Source organism: Enoplosus armatus, chromosome 17 (assembly GCF_043641665.1).
Source record: "Enoplosus armatus isolate fEnoArm2 chromosome 17, fEnoArm2.hap1, whole genome shotgun sequence".
Lineage (NCBI taxonomy): Eukaryota > Metazoa > Chordata > Actinopteri > Centrarchiformes > Enoplosidae > Enoplosus > Enoplosus armatus.
This window is the reverse complement of record NC_092196.1, coordinates 8,205,525-8,226,478: the sequence shown is the minus strand read 5'-3', so window position 1 is coordinate 8,226,478 and position 20,954 is coordinate 8,205,525. Positions and strand designations below refer to the sequence as shown.

Here is a 20,954-nt window from a genome sequence, read left to right as displayed (position 1 = left end):
AGAAAGGGAATTTATTCATTTCACAAATAAGAGATGCCAGTTCTAAAGTCTTAAGTCAAGGTGAACATCTCTGGAGCTTTCAATCACATCTCATGGTCTTCATCTGCAAATGTGGTAAGATAAACCCAAGATAAGCCTTGATTTATCCCCAGAGGAGAAATTCAGGTGTTGCAGCAGCACAAGGACAGACATTAGTAGGCTACAGATAAATAGGGAAAAGCAAAAAATAAATAATTAGAGGTATATATAGTAAAAATAGGAATAGAAATAAAAGTAGAAACTATAGTAATTCAATTCATAAATTACAAGGCATGCAGTATACATACAGCACCCACGACCAGTGCTGAAGTTAATCTAATAGTGCAGTAGGCCTCCTGTCTTAAGAGAAGTGAGATTAGTAGCAAAGTCAGCAAAGTATATGTAAGAACAGTATGATGCCATCTACTGTAGCTAAGTGGACTTTGAGTTAAGATTGTTTTGTCAAACTATTTCCAAGGTCAAGAATGATCTCTCACACCCCATAATGTATTTTAAAAATCTAAATGTTATCAGTCAAGTTATTCTCATCATTTTCAAATAAATGTTGGCTGGTGTCCTGCAGCAGAAACTCATCAAATACATCTGGATTTTCAGATAATAGCCCATAGCCTGTTTCACTTTAGAGTTAACACGTTGATGGCAAGTTTGGTGAATTGTTAGGCTATACATTGGCAAACTGGTTTGGTAGTTAAACACAGAGAGAAGAAGAAGTTTCAGTGTTTCCTCAGGAGGGGTTGGAGACGGGACAGCCGGCTGCGCACGCCTCCTGCTCCATCACTGCCATTCCCCCTTTCAGTCACTAGGGAGAGACTCCGAACAGCTCCGAAGTAGGAGAGCTGCTGTTACCACACTCACAGGGTCCCACAGCAGGCTGACAGGATCAGAGTCTGCATCCGCACACCGGCCTGCGGGACGCGTCGCACTCTCCGTCCGGGATGGAGAAAGACGCCTCTGAACCGGACCCCTCCAGCCAGCGGAACGGGGTCGTGGGCGTGCTGTACGGGGAGTTCACCGACACGCTCAACGACAGGGTCCGGTACTCGGTGAGCTTGACGGAGAGCGCCCTGACCATCCAGAGGATCTGCTCGTCACCCGGCCGGACGAAGGTGGTTTTTAACTTGACGGACTGCATCGGATGCCGGGCGTACAGAGGGCCGGACAGCGCGGACGTCGGCGCCTACTTCACCGCCTATTTCTACCCGTTCAAGAGGCGCTGGATGAGCGCCGGGGTGGCCCGGCAGAGAGCGGAGCAGTGCTTTCGGGTCGCGCTGGTCCAGGACCCGCTCGCCAACCTCCACGAGGCTGAGAGGTGGGCTCGTGCCATCAGGGATGCCTCCGTGCTGCAGGCGCCCCGGAGAGACGGTGAGCACTTCATGGGAAACATGGGTCACATGATTTGAAGCCTGGAAAATGAAGTTTATATGAAGAGAAAGTGCAGGCCTGTGTGTAAGAACAGGAGGAGGCTGTCAGATGATACAATGCAATAAGCTCAGTCACTGACAGGCTTCCACGGTGGCACCTGCATGTTCTTATGCTCATCACGGTGACTTCACTTCTCTTTTTGTATGACAAAAGTAAAGTGAGCCAGTTGAACGCAGGCAGACCCGACTGTCAAACAAAGCCACACAGGACTCCTCAGCCGTAGTGCACCTTCCTACGGCCAGAAACAGGTTTGGTAGAGAGGAAGCGCACATTCCACCTGCTCTTACTAACCTGCTCTACCTGCCCTGAAAGGTGATCCACCTGCCAGCAGCAATTACAGCGGCCTCATTCATTCACACAGCCCCGCATGACACACACACACACACACACACACACACACACACACACACACACAGACGCACAAAACTGATCACTTAAGTAGTTAGATTTTCTACTGATCCTCTGTCAGCACAGAGTGTATCCGCTGCTCTGGGCTTCATTATTCCTGCTCAGTAAATTCCCACTGAGAGTTTATTGTTGATGAGTGGAAAAATCACATCAAAACAAAGCCTGTTTTTCATCCTGCTTCGCAGCAGCTATGTCTAATTAGGTCTCATCATGTCTCGCTCTGTTTAAAATGCAGACTGTCCTCAGGTTCCTTTGTCTTCCAGTCTCATTAGCTTCTCCGTGCTCCATCCTGGTGTACAATGAGACAGTCATTAACATGAATACAAAATGAGAAGTGTTTATGCAGCTGATATCCTATCACTCATCTGGGAGGAAGTGGTGATGCTTGCCGATGATGAGACAAAGCTGTTTGGGTCCCCAAACTGATGAGTCTGCTTATCAATTAGGGTACAAATGCTGAATCCGCCACATCCGGACAGGTGACATCTTCTACTTCATACAGAAATATTTAACTTTTAAATACATACGGCAGGCATGGCACTCCTGGGGCAGCCGGAGCAGGTCGGAGAGGAAGCGGATATTTGACTCGACAGTGACTAATTTGGAATGCTGGTTGCCAAAGGTGGAGGAAAGTGTTAGTGGTGGGATGAGGAACGAGGTCGCCCCCCCCTTGTAGCAGCCTCCAGGTGTACACAGAGAGGAGCTTTATGTGACGAGGAACATCCAGCCTCCCTCTGGTCTGCAGCCACCAGGAGTTTGGGTTTCAGCCCTGTATGCCAGGCAGGCAGATGGTAACCTGAGAGGTAACACCCCCCCCCCCCCCCCCCCCCCCCACCATCACTGTCCTCCTACTGGACTCATCAAAGAGCTCCAGCCAGGGAGCTTTTCAAATCACACATACTAATGAACCAAATCAGCCATCTAACAGTTCAGCATGACCTCCCTCATCCCATATTTTTGTTTTTGCTTCTTCTCTTCTTCTGAACGCAGCGTCTCAGCGATGATGCCATCATATCATTAATTTATAAGCTTGTTTTAGCATTCCAGATCCAGGCCAGCCAATAATACAGTATTTAACAGAATATATTATGGGATTTAAATGAGTAATGTTGTGGTAATAGATGCTGCCTTGTAGAGGGTGTGTGAAAGTCAGCGAGATTCACTAATCCCTCACAGTGTATTTACCCCCTACGTTAATTGCGTGTCATCTCATCGGGCATTGCAGATGGAAAGGTTGGATTAAAAGTGCAATTGCAAGCTCAAGATTGGTATTTAGTCAGAGAGCTATCACTGTGACGCACTTTCACTGAAGTATAAAGTGGATAAACATGAAGTTTAATATGTGAAGGTATGCTGTAGTTTGCAGTGAGGTTGTAACTCGACTAGTTTGGGTGTTGAAGTCTCTGATCGTCTCACAGGGTTTTTATTCCCACTACAGGTTCATTGGGATGAATGAGGCGTAAATAATGAAGTGCATACACTATGATACAGTCCTGCACACGCTGATGGTCTGCTGGAGTATTTCCCCTGCTCAGAAGATCCACAGAGAGATTGCATGCAATGAAATGAGATGATGGTTACTGGCTTTGACTTTTTCTACTAGTGGCTGCCTTCACTGCTACTGGCTGTGTCCTTTTCTGCTTCTCAAACAGCCGGCAGGAGGCCAGTGACAGATTTAACATTTATACATACAAGGATTTGACATTCTTTTGATTCCATTTGTGCTATAGTGTTGTGATGGCTTTGTGGGTTGTCTGGATTTTCTTTCCAAAACCTCTGGGCCCCCCTTCAAATTTGCAAATTCCAAAGCTATTCAGATTCAGATTACTTCTTTATTGTCCTCCATATTTGTTTTCACAGTCTGTACATAAAAATAACATTCAAAACGAGGTATAAATAAACAAGAACATTACAACACAAGTCTATTACAGTGTGTCCAGGCTGTTTAAAGCAGTTGTAGCAGAGGGCACAAAACTTGATTGGATGTCTGTATGCAGAGTGGAGGAGGCTGAAGCAAGAGTGAGCATGCTCCTTGCACCGACTGTGTGTGTGTGTGTGTGTGTCAGGTGAACAAGTCGGGTTATGCAGAAGAGAAGGAAAGGAGGAAATCTCCCACAAACTGTTTTTCGGCAGCCGCAGTGTCAGGTGTGTGTCTGTCAGTGTGTGATCTCTCCTCCCTCGAGGCCCTGCTGAACGTGGCTTCCCCAGTGAAGGAGAGCTAAAATGCATCACCAGGCGACCTCTCACCCCGTCCAGCATCTCGGTCCCCCCGGAGCCTTCGTCTCCTGCTCCGTGACACACGGCTGTGATGGCCTGTCAACACCCCCCTCTCTGCCTCCAGCCTCAGTGGGAAGTTGTGTCTGCACTCTCTGGACCTCCTCCCCTCCTCTCCAGCAAACTCTCACCCAACCTTGGAATGCAGCTTGTTTGCAGACACGTCAGTCCAGTCTGCATATAGGGCTACTCCTGAACAAGACAGCTTTCAGTGAAGACTGTGTTTGTTTCTGCTCCAAGAGTTTTCTCGAATGGTGTCATGGTTTAACAAATACCACCTGTGCTGCAATCTGACAGACTGAAGGTGCGTTGCGTCTTTGTTTAGCATTTTTTAACAATCAGCAGCAGTGATGCACTTGTGGCGACGAGATGATAACTCTTCTCTGTCAGCTCAACACTCACACATTGTCACATCCGGGCCGCCTGTTGCCTGGCTGCCTGTGTGTGTGTGTGTGTGTGTGTGTGTGTGTGTTTACCCACTTTTAACTGTGAAATACACACACTACAGTTGAAAGTTTGCTTGCTGGTGTGATGGGCAGGGCATCTTCCCGCAGGTTTCTGACTTCACATCGCAGACTGATTTCACATACACCCTCCTACCCTGCATCTATCTTCCCTTTCCCACACACACACACACACACACACACACAGCCCAAGAGCAATGTCGAAGAAAAAGACATTTTCCGAGACAGAAAGTTGACGCAGCGCATTGAAAAATAATGTACATCGAATCATGAATTAATCAATTTTGTGTGGAGCTGCCTTGATATGGGGAGTCTTTGTGGTTGTAAAGTTGAAAAGACTTCATATCATTTAAACCAAAACAATGCAATGTGTATTTGTGACCCCTCGTTGGCTGTTGTCTGGTTATGACCAGTTCAGCCAAAGAGTGATTTTCTTATTTTATTTTTAGGGGCCTGAAGATGTAAAATTATTTAGTAATTAGAAAAACGTTTGAAAGATTTATTTACCTCTTACCCACAGTTTGGGCACCACTGATCTGAGCTATAGCCATCGTGTACTGTCTTACAGTGCATAATCAAGAGGAAATGTTTGCTCTTTGACTTTATATGCTGTTTATAACCTGCATATAGAGTATTATGACAGTGATTCAGACATGTCACTGATGTTGAAACCAGGTTGTCTCCTGATAAGAAGTAAAAGTCCTGTGCAGAATGAATAATCATTAATAATCTCATAAGGTTTTGATTACCTTCACACTTTACACTGTGAGTAACAATAAAGACTACAAAAATAATGAATTTAGTGTTTAATATTTACATCCATTTGCCAGTGTATCAGGTACATCTAGCTAAACCTAATGCAGTCTAATAAATTAGTCCTGCAATATGTCCTCCCTTCATGGTTATAGGGGAGAGGGGTTGATTTAGCTTAACGATCATTTCAGAGGATGTATTTTGTGGAGCTGTTGAACTGCATTGCGTTATACAAAAAAATGTTACGAGGAAGGCTGGATTTATAGTAGGGCTGTTTTATTGTTTTCGATAGATGTACTTGATAAACTGGCAACTGATTGTACATAATCAGCATTTCATAATCAACCACCCTGACAGATAAATGGGTCAAAACATTTCAATGAAACTTATCAAATGCAACCTTTGCGCACAGTGTAACTACTCAGTTAGCTTGTTATATTAGGCGCCAAGACATTAGCCTCGCAACAAATGATTATTTTCTTGAGTAACTGATTAATCACTTGGTCTATAGAATGTCAGGAAATCTTCAAATCTTCTGTTTGTCAGACCAACACTTCTCAATAGCATATTCAGTTTATTACCACATAAGACAAAAAAAGCTGCAAGCTGCAATCACAACTAAGAAGCTCAAAATATCTTTTTCTCACAATTAATCAATTCTCAAAATAGTTGCAGAGTATTTTAATTAATTAATTGACTAATTGTTTCAGTTCTACTTTACATCATCTACATTATAACAGTGTGTAAAACCACGTCTTAAATTGTGATTATGTTTCCCACCTCCTAAGTTATTCAGCTCAACAGAGTTAATAAGTAGACCCCCTTGCATGACAAGCGATTTCAGTGCCACCCTTCGGAGTAAAGCAGCGTGGGTCTGAAGCTGTTGCATGTTAATCAGACTGAATTGCTGTTTCTCTCCACTTCAATATTCATTATTCTGTTTGAAGTGCTGAAAAGAATCAGAGATGTGTGCAGAGATTCAGAGGTCTGGAGCCACGCAGGGCTACTGAAGCTGCTGGACAAGACATAAAAAACATCTCTCTGCCTCATCTGTGCTTTAGGCATCATGACTTCCAGTGTCAACGTTGCCAGAGGAAGCTGCTGATCTGTATTTGTTTTGAACTTTAGGTTTGACCTTTTCAAGGGTGTCTGTGGGTTTAGTAAGGGTATGCTATGCAGCTCAGCACACTTGAGTGCATAACCTGATTCTAAAGCTCTCTCACAGTTTCCACTATATTCTGGAAGTGCAGAAAGGACCTTTTGTGAACTGAAAGCCGCATTGTGCTCTGACACAAGTCAAAAAACAATGGTAACCCTGTGTGGGTGAATGGAGGCAGAGTTTGGCATGTGCCGGTGTGTTTTCGCACTCTCTCCTCACTCTGCCTGATGGGTTCGCACCTCTTTCTCTGAGATATTTTTGCACAAGGTAGAGGGTGGCAGCGACAGGTCACAGTGCTGAAAAGCACAGCATCTGGCATCTCCCTTGATTCATTTACTTTATAAGCCAGAGGAACGGTGGAATTTAACCATCACATTGTGTGCTTCTGGTAATTTTGCCTGCCTTATAGCAAAGTCAGCATCACCTGCAGCCAGATAATTATGGTGGAAACTGATACGGAGGTTTCTATCCTCTACACCCCAAAATGGATTTTATTTTCTGTCCTCTCTCATTCATTTGATATGGTCTCTGATGAGTCTGTGTCTGCTTTTAAGGTCAAGGGCATCTGCTGAGAAGTCCACCTCTAGAGGAAAGTTACTCACTTAAAAAAGCAGCAGCCTGTATTACAATGAAGTGGCTAAACATGAATATGGATTCAAAAAGAGTGGGAACTTTATGAGGTGGAACAAACAACTCATTACTCATTAAGTCATGTAATAGCTATTAATGCAACGAGATGATTTGATCTTCAATACATTACATTACAACCATTTGGCAGGTTTTATCTACTACTTACGCTTGAGCTGCAGCTGCCCCCATATCACATCATCTATACAGACAGTTTTTAATTCATAATTTATACGTCTTTCTACTCTTTCCCTTAAAGCAATAGTTTTTGGACATTTTGGGAAATACACTTTATTGCTGAGAGTTAGATGAGAGGATCGATACCTCTCTCTGGTTTGTACGGTGAATATGTAGCTACAGCTTGCATCCGATTACCTTAGCTTAGCATAGAGAGCGGAAACAGCTAGCCTGTCTCTGTCTGAAGGTAACAAAATCTGCCTACCAGCCCATTTAAGCTCATTTTAAGGTGTAATATAATACAAAAACCAAAGTGTAAACATGATAATTTGCTATTTTATGGGGGTCACATTCTGGACAATTTCTTGGCCAGGACCAGTAACTTACTGGAGTCTCCACTGTTTCCCTGGCAGCTGTTCCTGGATTAAACAAACAAGATAATGTTTATTAGTGCGATTTAGAGGTGCTGGTAAGCGGATTTTGTTACCTTTGGACAGAGCCAGGCAGGCTGTTTCCCTTGTTTCCAGTTTTTGTGCTCAGCTAACCACCTGCTGGCTGTAGCTTCATATATTTTTTCATATCCCTTTTTTACTTACTATATTTGATTGTTTATTCATTAGTTAACTGTCATATAATTTAGATGCCCTCCTTTAGTTTTATATCTAATTATTAAAATTATATAAAGGCAGTTGTTGAAGCTGGGTGAGTAAAGCATCCGTTCTGCAAAAGTGCCATTGAGCAAGATGCTGACTCCCTGCCGACCCCTGGGTAATGAAGTGTAGTCACTCCATTGTTTCCCTTGACTTAAGCAACAGGAGGATTTCCTCATGGGGGTTAATAAAATATCACATAAATGCTATTAAAAATCGGCATGATCCCGACTGAGAAGCATCCGTAAGCCCTCTCTCCTTGAAGGAAGTAGCACGTCACATTTAGCATCGTCTATCTGAATGCTGTCACAGCCTATGACTCTACTGTTTCATGCTCTTTATTCCCCCGAGGGACGAGCCTGTCCTTATACATTCTTTGAAATATTTGATCATGCATAAGAAGACCTGCTCCTGTCCTTGTGCTTCATCTCTCTCCTCGCCTTCACTCAACGTCCGCCTCTCTCTCTCTCTCTCTCTGTCTCAGGCGTGGTGTACGCGGAGGTGCAGCGGCCGTGCAGAGTCATGATACTGGTGAACCCTCACAGCGGTCGTGGCCAGGCTCTCCAGCTCTTCACTGGCCACGTACAGGGCATGCTCACTGAGGCGGCTGTTCCCTACACGCTCGTCATCACAGGTCAGTAGCATTCACACACATACAGGCCTTTATTGTCCATGCTCTTCTCAAGGTCACCCTGACATGAAAAAGGGATTAAGCGTTCAACCTGCATGGGGACAATTACGCTATGAACTAGGCCATCCTGCCACTTGAGCACATGTACACTGATACCCACATAAAATTCTCATTTCACTCTCCCCAGCTGCTCCACATTCTGTACGAGTAGCTGGTGGCTTTTTGTGACCTTAAACAGTGTGTTGGTTACTATCTTCAGAGGCTCTGAACTCCAAGTGACCTCTTTCTGAATACCAACGAGCTTCTGCGAAACAGGAAAAACAGCTTTAATGCCAAAAGAGAAAAAAATCATGCACAGTGCATCATTAACTTTCACCCGCCCTCCACTCCGACCCAAACACTTACTGTCAGGTAAGAATGAGCTGTCTCTTCCAGCATCGGCTCAATCTCTGATACAGCTCAAAGTGAGACAGAGCATGACAGCAAAGACAGAAAAGGACGGTAAAACTGTGTTTGTTTATTTGAGAAAGAGGGCTGATGCGCATGCAGGCTCTTTGTGCCGACTTCTGGGGCTTAAAGGAAGGTTGGCAGCTGGATGGTGATGAAAAAAGACTGATGAAAAGACAGTAATTACTGACGTCGACCCGGGCCGAAGAGGAACGGAGCAGAGCGGAGAGGAGGGGGGAAGAATATGGGTCGCAGAGGGCCTTCAGAGGTCGGATACGGTAGCCATGCAGAAGTGACTATGCGTGGATTAATCGGCACAACCCATTTACCCAGCACGCAGCTCCTTGATAAATGTATCACACAGCCTTTGCCCGAGGAAGGACACGTACCAATGGAGGCGCCTCTTGTGTCAGCGTGTACCTTTTACATACTGTATGAAGCTTCCAGTGTACCAAGCTTTATCTTTACCCTGGTTAACCTCGGAAGAAGGCAGTAGAGTGTGATGTGAGGAGGAAAGCGCTGCATTTAAAGTGAAAGAACCCAAGATTTCAATTGTATATTGCCTTAACAGAGTGTAATTATTAAAGAGGAATCAACGAGCATGACAATGGGATTATATGAAAACCATAAGAGTGTGTGGTTGTTTGGCAGTGACCCCTGAAATAAGTGAAGTGGCTGGGAAGTAAAGCATCAGCCCCACGAGCCCCCGGCAGGTTTAAAGTGCTGAGTCAGCTGTGCATTGCCGTTACTCCCTCTGCCCCTGTCTGTCAACACAGCACTGCATCACCGCCTCCAGCCTCCCCGGCACACAGCAAACAAACAACAGCAACATGGGGAGCACTGCCAGGAGAGAGAGGGAGCCCCAGGAGAGTGTAGGGGGACAGGTAGAGGTTGGGCAAAGTGAAAGGAAAGGAGAGGGGTAGATGTTTTTATTTCGCTTCTGTCCTCGATCGATACTTGAACTGAGGCGGAAAAATATTTCCTTCATGATGGCAGTGCATCAATACTCGCTAACTTCTCTGCTGTCTGCCTTCCTCTCTCTCTCTCTCTCTGAAGCTGTCTCTTCCACACACACACACACACACACACACACACACACACACACACACACACACACACACTTCTACACTGGGGAGTCTCGGCCGGTAGGACTGTAGACTTTAATGCTGGCGGGATGAGCCCACAGAGACCCCCTCCAACGGGACCCACTCAAGGATGCTGCCAGTAAAACTAGGCTGAACAAATAGCTCAGTCCTCCGCCAGCGCATTAACCAACACACACACATACTGAACGTGCGCATGCATCCAGTGAATGCACATACACACATGCAGATGTTTGTCAGTCACAGATGTTTGCGGGGAGACTAAGCTGCCTTGGAGCTGTTGAGTAGCCACTGGATGGGCTAATGTGATAGGCGGAAATTGAATCTCTTTTCTGCCTAATCTCCCTGATCCTACCCCAGAGGCTGGCTATGAAGGCAGCGAGTCTCTTTCTCTGCCTTTGCCCTTGTTTGTATTATGTCCTACACTTTGCCACATTTTCTGTTTTGCCTCTCTTATTTGTCTCTCTTCCACTTGTCTTCCCTTCAGAGCACCAGAACCATGCACGGGAGCTGGTGAGGAAGGCGGACCTGTCGCAGTGGGACGCCCTGGTTATCATGTCTGGAGATGGGCTGCTGTTTGAGGTGCTTTGACTTTAACCAGCCTGTGTTGGTATCATAGTGATGCATTCAATCAATATGGACGATTTAAAATGCAGAGATCAAAGCAAATACAATACACATTGTCAGATGTATTAAGCCTGTGTTGACTTTGTCATAATTAAATACAAACATATGTTAGAAGGACAATGTGTGGGCTCCCTCGCACCTCCTCATGAAAACTAATGACAGCTCTATGATGCTCTCTGCTGGGCTGGACAACACTGAAACGCAATACACCTCTTCTCTTCGTTTTCTGTGTTGTGATCTCATTTCAGTGTGGCATGGAGAGATCATGTCACAATGAAATTCAGTTATTGAAGACAAAAAGCTAAATAATTGTAATTTAACATGTGTTTTTTTTTTTATTAAATTATGACAGTTAATACACACAGAAAGAGGAAATACATATACCAATATGTATTGTATTTCACTTTATTTATTACCTTGATCTGTTTTTATGTGGGCATTTTAAATCTTCCACATGTCAATCAATCACAGATGGAAATTATATAAACCTTCTCACCCCTGTTTCTATTCTTAGCACTTTTCAGAATGGGCCTGTAAAAATTTAATTTCTACTCAGACATGACAAAAGAGCCCAGTCCCCGTGATTTTAGCATCTACAACCTCTGCAGTCATTGATTAATAGCCTTATTTTTCTTCTGTAGATGCTTCACTGTTTTTTTTCTTCCTTTGCAGTACCGTACTTGCCACAGAACAGCTGTAGCTATCAAATAATCCCATTTTATCATAACTTTTGGTTACACAGACACTACTCTCTATCTAGGAGCATGATCTAAGTCTGTTCTTGTATTTGTGCTTGTTCATTCAGGTGATAAATGGTCTGATGGACCGAGAGGATTGGCAAGAGGCCATCCAGACCCCTCTGGGTATTCTACCAGGTGGCTCAGGCAACGCCCTGGCTGCCTCTGTCCACCACTACTCACAGTGAGTCAGTCCATTAATGAGTCATTTAAATGCATGGACCAACAGTACAAATGAAGAGCAAAGAAGAGCCTTCCTCAGCCTAAAAAAGAACGATTTATCTCCTTTCTGTGTAATTATGCCAGTGGCTGACTGGGCACATCATTCCTCAGGAGGGAGGAGAGACAGCGGAGCAGACTGGAACTGCTTCGCTGTGCAGCAGAGGTCATTTCGGGCTGCTGATAACTCTCCAAGGAGTGATGTAATGGGTTTAGAAACTCGCACATTATGAGTGATTATAGTCCAAAGTGCAGCTGTGGAACCAGTCGACCCAGAAAATGTTCAGGGTATTATCTCCATCTGCTGGTTGGCTGTGGGCACAACTTCAAAGAACAAAAACAGGACACCAAGGTGTCGTGAAAGTGGGGTGAAAGAAAAGTCAAATTTCAAGAAATTTCTGGACCTTTAAAAAGTCGTAATGTGTAGCTATCGGCCCAAACCTCCAAAACGCAAATTCCAGCCAAACACACAGTTAAGTCAGAGATGGATATGTGTAGGTATAAGGTTAGAAACGTTTTTTTAGTCATTTAGAGAAATTGACATCTGCGGTCAAGATTGAAATGTTTCGACACTTTTGGACGGATTGCCACTTGATTTAGTTCAGACATTAATGTCCACCTCAGGATGACTTTTCATTCTGTCGTGGTTTATGACCAAATACCTGTATAACTAATGACATTCCCATTCGCTTCAGCTGTTCTTTGTGTTTAGCCCTATTTAGCATCTGTTAGAATGCTAACATGCTAAACGAATATGGTCAACATGGTAAACATCAACATGTTAGCATTGCTTGTGAGTGCATTAGCATGCTTATGGTAGCATTTAGCTCAAACCACTGCTGTGCCTAAGTACAGCCTCACAGAGCTCTTATTCCTGTTGATTTTACCCAGGAAATGCACCTTTTCTCATATTTAAATATGAAATGACTAAGCTATGGAAATTATGGCACAATCAGTGTATTATGTTTATATCTTATTTACAGAAAAATAAAAATGCAACGAACAAACAACACTCTCACGTGATGTTGTGTCATGCTGTGCTTGCTTCTAACTCTTGATGTGTGTAACCGTCTCTCAGGTCGCCTCCAGCGTGGAACGAGGAGCTGCTATTGAGCTGTGGTTTCATGCTGTGCAAAGGTCTGGTCGGCTCCCTGGACCTGGTGTCGATCCACCTGGCCTCTCAGCAGCGCCTCTTCTCCTTCCTCTCCCTGGCCTGGGGCTTTGTGGCGGACGTTGACATTGAGAGCGAGAAATACCGCCATGTTGGAGCGATCCGCTTCCTGATGGGCACCCTGGTGCGCCTGGCCTCCCTCAGAGTCTATCAGGGCAGGTTAGCGTATCTGCCTGTTAAGGAGGCGCCAAAACTTCCAAAAGGGACCCACCCTCCCTCCACCCCTCAGCACCCCTCACTCTGCTCCTCCCTTCCCTGTCGGCTCATCCCCAACACCTCTCCAAACCAGAACTGTCGCCACAAGCACCACAGCACAAATTCCAACCACAACACCATCACCAACTCCTCCAACAACGCTATCAACACCAAGAGACCGGAGACCCAGAGTGATGGCAAGACCAGAGCGCCGGTGGACTCTCTGCTTCCTGGCCTGGACCAGCCAGTCCCAGAGAGCTGGACAGTGGTCAAGGAGGAGGACTTTGTCCTGGTGCTGGCTATTTACCAGTCCCACCTGGCTGAGGACCTGTGGACAGTCCCTGGCGCAATGGCAGACGACGGGCTGATTCATCTATTCTATGTGACAGCAGGAATCTCCCGCCCCGCCCTCCTGCGCCTTTTCCTCGCCATGGAGAAGGGCGCCCACTTGGCATGCGGCTGCCCCCACCTGGTGTACGAGAAGGTGAAGGCCCTGCGGCTGGAGCCCGTCTCTGCACAGGGCATGATCACTGTGGATGGGGAGATGGTGGAGTACGGGCCTGTTCAGGCTCAAGTCCACCCAGGACTGGCCAGACTCATTTATGGATGAACTTGGATTATCTTAATCTTTTTTTCTGGCTGCAGAGCTTTCTAGTTTGGTCTTTTTATACTCAGTGTCGATTTCTTTAAGTATGCTGTATTTTCAGAAGTGCCAAAGACGTTTTATCAGCCTCTGGAAATTCCTCTATTTTTCTACAGAAACAACTTGTCCTATTTTTATGGTCCCCTCTTTCTCTCAACGTTTGATTCAGGGTCAAAGTCATGGATGGTTGTTCTTGCTGCTGGCTGGTCCCAGCTTAGAGAAATGGGGAGGGATTGTGTATGTGTGTGTGCATAAGATAGATCTTTATGTGTGTTTGTGTGCACTCAAGTGTGTGTATGTGTGAGATTGTGCATGAGGAGCTTTGGCACGTAGCGGCGCGGTGCAGTGGCTGAAGAGTACGTCGTGCACTCTGCTGTCTGACCTCATAAGCGTGGCACACGTGAAGAGAAGCACATTTCTCCGTCCTGGGAGGCTCCTGGAGAAACCACGCCCCTTATCCCACTGTACTACTCCAGGCCGGCAATCTCCCTCCCGGGCAACCGCTCTGCTGACAGCATCGCCTCCCCCTCAGCTTGGTAGAGAGGAGCTTTCTTACTGAGAAGATATAAATCCCCCAGAGAATTTGATGTTGAAAAAATCTTAATCTTTGTTTAGCTTATATGAAAAAAAAACAACTCAGAACAATACCAGATCTAGTTTCAGTTTATTTCAGTTATATAGCACTTTAAAAAGCAAACAGGTTTTGCACCAAAGTGCTTCACAAAGACAGACATATATGTATACACATACAAGCATAAAGGCATATATGTGCATAACAGATAAAGCAAATTCTAGTCAGATTTAACCCCCCTGCCTCCTTTCTCTGTGTGAAAACTTCCTCCAGCTGATGTGCATGAAGTGCTGGCGGAGCAGAGACAAACCTGGCCAGCTCCACCAAACCTTACACCTCCACCACCAGGCGATCCATTTCCTGTCCTGTCTTACCCTGCTTTATCTGCAGCCATCATCAAGCTGTAGGAGCCACACATAAATACACACTCTCACTTTCTCTCTCTCACGCCCCCCCCCCCCCCCCCCCCCCCCCCCGCCCCCTCCTCCTATGCACAGCTCCTCACACACACTCATACACACTCATTCCCTTGCATCTCTGCAGCACTTAGTGAGGGGGAGGGGCATGGTCTGCTACTGTGCATATGATCCCCCCTCTCCTCTTGCCATCTCAAGATTGTACTCTCTCTCCCTCCCTTGGTTAATGAGCCATCAGCACCTAATGTGTCCTTAATATTAAGCTTTACGTCTGCACAAGCGTGCGAAATAGAGTAGGCTTTTTTTTTTAATAATCATACGAAAGCTTTTAAGTGGGTTTCAGCGGTCAACACTTCTCAGACTGGTTGAGGCTCACTAAAGTGGAGAGAGCAGCGGGGTTTCACACTGGATCAGTCAGCGTTGCACATTGAGAGGCATGCGATCAATGTGAGCTGGAGGGAGTCGAGTGCTCTGCTCAGCCCGTGTGGCCTTTTCGCTGGTTTGCTGGTGCTGTGGTGATGAGCATTAGTGCACCGGAGCAGAGGAGAGTGCAAATGTTAGCATTATCATCAGTGCCCCCCTCCACACACATACACACACACACACTCTCTCTCACACACACACACTCTCTCTCACACACACACACCAGTTTATTTCAGGTCGCAATGGCCGCAACTATTACACCCACAGAGATGCAGCAGCTGAATATCATCACTTAGAGAGTGAGCTGTCAAAACAAAGCATTTTCTTCAAAAAAAACAGAATGTCAACAGGGTAAATCAAAGAAACACTGATTATAAGCTTTTCATTTTTTGATGAATACATCACTGTCATCCTGAGTGCAATACAGTCAACGCATTGAGCTGATAGCGCACATTATTTTTCTGCTGCTTGTTCTGGAGATCGTTTGGCATCCACTGGAAGTAAAAGTTCTTCATATAATGCAAACAGAAGGAAAGTGTCTTTAGGGACTGTATGGAAATTATTGCGGTGTGGAGGGGGCTGAAAAAAATTTAATATAATAGAGCTGGGTGATGTGGCCAAAAAACTAAATCTGGTTTGATTCACAATTTCATGATTTTTCTACAAAATACTGAAACATGATTGAAATATCATATTAATTATCCCACACAGCCACACATACCAGATGCTTCAACTAAGAACAGACGTCCACTTTAATTATCAGTTTCAGCAGAGATGCAGCAGAAAAGGCTGCGCACCAATTAATCTCCTGCTGTTTGTGAACTCGGCCTGATATCTGCAGACCGATGCGAGTTAGCGTTAGCTACCTAGCGGGTAAAGTAAAATGCACACACTGATCGCTGGATTCCCTTGACTTCACCTCTTGTAACCAGAGATAATGTCGTCAACAAACACCCACCGAGAGCTCAGATTAGAGTCAAACTCACTTTTTTAGGGCTGCTTAATGTGTGATTAGTGTTGTGTGGTTTATGTTTGTAGTATGTTGTTTTTTATGACCATTTTAACATATGTAAAGTGTCTTTGAGTACCCTGAAAAGCACTCTAAAATAAAATGTATAGAGTCCTTTTTCAGTCTCTTCCACCCAGATGCGACTGTTAAATTCACCAGGAGATAGCCAGAGCCAGCTAGCCTTATTTATAACTATTATGTTTATACATCTCACAAGAGAAGAATAGAATAAGATATAAACCAGGGATGAGAAATTAATTGAGGTATTTTTCAGCAAAAAAATAATAAAGTCCCCTTTTCTGACCCCCCTCCAATAATTTTTGTACAGTCCCTAAATAAACTGTAATGTACTTGAAGTTGACCTCTTCCATCTTCACTGCAGTGCCGATTTTCTGCCTATAACTTGATTTTACATATTTACATATAACATTTACTGTATGATAGTTACACCTCATGTACAACATGCTGTACCTTCTACCATTACTGTATCCTCAGCGAAGTTATCCAGGTGCTTTGAATGCATTGTCATGTTCTGCAGGCTGCACTCATGAAACTGCAGCTGCCCACATGCACTGTTCATGACTAAATGTATAAAGTACACCTCATAAGGGTTGAGATAAGTTATGCAAATGCCTTGTCATGGCTGCAGATATCTGGAGTGAGGGGTCCCCCTGCTGGACCCTCTCATGTACAGTATTGCTCACTGAACGACGTGCAGAGAAGGTTTTGTCCTGAAATATATTGTATATTGTATGTTATACAATGCAATCTCGTCAACCTCGTTTCTGCTTTTTATATTTACAGTCAAGAATGGATTAGTCCCAAAACATTAAGCTCGGCTGCAGGAGACGTTGCATTCTTCATTAATGGAACATCCAGCTTATTGTAATTTATCATCAGAGAGATTTACTTGATACTTGCATAGAAACACAGCTGCAAATAATAATCAATGTCAACATCTGGCTGTGGGGCGTTATTACACTGCTGTTAACTTATGGTACAATACTGTTAAACTGTTTATTCCACAGGCTGCTTTCATGTAAAAGCAGTTTTTTTAAAACACAAACGTGAATAGTTGTCTTTGTCATTACTGTCATGGCATTTTATAAATGATTTAAGGAGTATGAACTGAAATGAGACTGAATGTGACCCTTATTCATCCGGGAAGCCCAGTGATGATTTATGATGCATATGTCTTCATCCACACTTCAAAAGCCTGAAACAAAAACATGATTTACATTTAGGTGATGAATGTTTTATTCATTGTTTTGTTGTTTACTGTGGTGATATGAACAGGCTTTTAGTGCAGTAGGTCAGGGTGGTATGGTTGAATGTGTTATACTGTCCGTGTTAGTTTAAAAGAATGATGTAACCGTTTTGTAAATTGTTTGTCGCTTATTTGCAACTTTTCACTTTGAAGAAAATAAGTGCAAATAGGATAAGTGCCTTAGCCATTACTGAAGACAGCAGGTGGTGCACGGGGGGGGGGGGGAGTTCTTTAGCACATGAGATTCTCACATTTTAGCATTGTGAAGGACAGGTTCGTAGGTATACACTGAGGCTGCTCCAGGATCTGATCTGTACAGGGTGCAATGCAAACACAAAGAGTATACACTGATTCTCTATTTTAGGATTCTGTATGTGTGAAGCTTTCTGGAAGAGAACCTGAAAGAGGCTGACTGGGTTTTAGCATCCATATAAGATTATTACAAGATTACAACCAGGAATCCATCATCTCCTTTTATTTTATTGTAATTCTTTGTTCATAGACTTCTTTTTTTAAAGACCAATAAACATATTCATATAGAAAAGTTGCTTCTTTTTTGTGCCTCTCTCATCAAATACCATTTCCTTTTATAGGTATTTAAGATGATTTGATCAGATTGATTATTAATAACATGTTCCAAACATAGCTGAGATTTGGAGAAAGACAAGGAGACTCGTAACAAACTGTCCACGCACTGATGGGTGGAAAAACAAACGTGTTCACCGGAGCCAGCGCTATCATTGATGGAGTTGGAAAATGAATATAATTATAGTCAACACATCATCTTTGAGTTACACCACGACACTGCTCTGTTTGTCTCAAAATGTTGTGTTACATTGTGTAAGGAAGGTGAATGAAAATCATTCAGCACTCCTCCACTGAAAAGCTCAGTATCCATACATGAGCAGTCAAGTGTTCTTTTAGTAGTTTCAAGAGACCCGTGCTTTGGCATCACACCATAACATCTGGAAAATAAAACAGTTTGATGGTGCTGCTATATTGAATGGATCCTTTAAAATGGAAGTGCTTAATGACTATTCAGGTGGGCACACACTTTTAATGGACTCTGCATCCAGTATTGTAACACACCTGCAAGTACAGTAGTTGACAGTTGAGAACTACTCAATTAAAACACAAACCTACTAAGAGACACGAGGCTTTGACACGTTACATTTTGGTTAAATGTGTCGCGACAACAATTGAAATGTCAGTCCTTTATTTAAATTTACGTTAGCCAGCTCTGCTCAGAAACATGTAGTTTGAGCTAATGAATCAGGTCCACCACACAGCTGCAGTAAGCAGAGAGAGCATCCTGGATACAGACAGTCTCTGAAAACAGCAGGTTGTGGTCACCGTAGTGCACCTCACCTCTTCCTCCACCAGAGGGAGACAGAGGCTGTGTTTGAAATCACTCAGAATTTCCTACCTTGTTGTTTTCCTGCTGCTGACATTAAATATGTGTCTGAATGAAAAGTTTTGTTCTACATAATTCATTACAAGTTCGCAATTTTGGAGGCTGTAGTTTTGTGGTGTTGCTGCAACTACAGCCATCAAGTTGACCACACAAACAGAGCGTTCTAACATTCATGAAGGTTGGATTTATTGCAGGACTGTTGTATTAAACTGCATTAGTTTTAGCTAAGCAGACTCTCATAAACTGCTCTAAGGATCCAATGAACTTGTGTGTGTTTAGTTCAGCGGCTCTGAGCAGTTTGTTAGAAAGGATGCAGAAGTATTTGTTCGGCAGGAAACCACAGATCATTGTTGTGTGTCCTGCCTTTGTCTTGCCTGTGGCGCTCTGCGTTCTCTGTCGCTGACACCTGACAGCCACAAACATGAGTCACAGTGACGGTCACCACAAGGCTGCTTGTGTCTCAAATATGTGAATATACAAACACAATAGAGGACAGACCATGCAAACGTTTGACACATTAAGCACAAGTTGTCTATGACCTCTGTTACCTCTGCTCACTAGTGGCTGCCACCTCCTACACAATTGATCCCGCTTGTAGCTGACTTACACAATGAAGTCTCATTCTCACAATGGAGAGGAGCTGGATAATTAGAGCTCAGGTCAGAAGAGGTAATCTATCACAATGCAAACTGCTGTCTTGACGCCCAGGCTCAAACGTCTGCAGATGCAGCTCTCCATGTATGAGACACAAAGCTTAGGTCTTGATGAGGTAATCAATGACCTTATCAGCCCCTGCAGACACAGTTATCTTGTGACACGGAGCAGTGAATCCATCTAAAAAAGGTCCTGTCTTATAACCTCCATGCGTCTCAGTCATACTGTATTTATGCAAAGGACTCCGTGTTGAGGATGTTTAGTTGATCCTCCTTCATTCACTGGGCAGGAACCTTTTCTTTACTTGGAACATCTTGTGACATTCACGTTCACACCTGGACAAGTCTTCTCCTGCATCTCTTTGCATGGGTTGAATACCTTGCTCAAGGGCTTGATAATAGTTGCAAAGGGAGGGGATTCACATTGACTTTTACCACCTGGATTTGGATTTGAAGCAGCAAACTATAATGAGAGATCCGGGATGTGAATGCTGCAAATGACTGTAAAGCAACTGTAGATCTTTAATGACATGCCGCAGATTTATAGCATCTCTGAAAGCTCCATCACTTGCCCCGCACTAGCCTTCGTCTTTGGCATGCAAACACAGTTTACATTTGCCAATAAGTGTTCGGGTTTACCAAGTTCAGTTGTCTGTAGAGTGAAGCTAAACTAAATTGCTTTAGTGAAATTCATTGTTTTTCAGTTGGCAAAAGGAGTCTCTCCCTCTGTCAATGTCTTTAATTTTGTTCCCTCCCTTCCCTCTTCTTTTTCTTAACCTTTTCTGACAGGATTAATTAAATGTCACTCCTACAATCAGCTGCATGCCAGAGGAGGGAGTGGGCCGGAGAATGGAGAGAGAGAGAGTGTGTGGTGTGTGTGTGTGTGTGTGTGTGTGTGTGTGTGACCTTAAGCTCTTTATTTTTTTCTTTTCCAGGACCCTCCCTGCTGCTCTGCCTCAACAGATCAAAAATCTTGGTTCTCTGTCTGTCTGTCTGTCTGACTGTCTGTCTCTGTGTCTCCCTGATTGGTTGCAGATCAGCCTGTAGAGCAGTGATACTCAACTTACAGCTCGCGGGCCACATGGGGTGCCGGATGGCCCGCCAACCATTTTCTAATTCACAATGAAAATAAAAGGATTCACACAGGGACTTTTTTGTTTGTTTATACAAACTGTTACTGCTGTTACTCGGGTAGTTGCATATTAGCCTGTCAGTGACCTGTGCAGTAGCTGTGACAGAAAGCCTTTCTGCCAGAAAGACAAGAGACTGCTGTTTGTGTCCCGTGTGAAACCAAAAGTCAACGTTGACTTATTATTTTAACCCAAACCATGAGCTTTTCCTTAACCTAACTGTGTAGTTTTGGTGCCTAAACCTAACCAAACTGCAACCATTTCACAACATGGCTTTCTTGCAGAAACATCAGTATTAATGTTTGTTTACTGACTGGCCCCTGGC

General features: G+C 44.2%; 1 protein-coding gene across 1 annotated transcript; it reads left to right on the top strand.

Annotated features, from left to right (window-relative positions):
• The first annotated feature begins 974 nt into the window (after positions 1–974).
• LOC139300548 (sphingosine kinase 1-like) lies at positions 975–13,713 on the top strand. Its single transcript, XM_070923689.1, has 5 exons — positions 975–1,401; positions 8,458–8,607; positions 10,642–10,736; positions 11,587–11,702; positions 12,816–13,713. Exons 1-5 carry the CDS (start codon positions 975–977, stop codon positions 13,711–13,713), a joined length of 1,686 nt encoding a protein of 561 aa, XP_070779790.1.
• Positions 13,714–20,954: the final 7,241 nt, after the last annotated feature.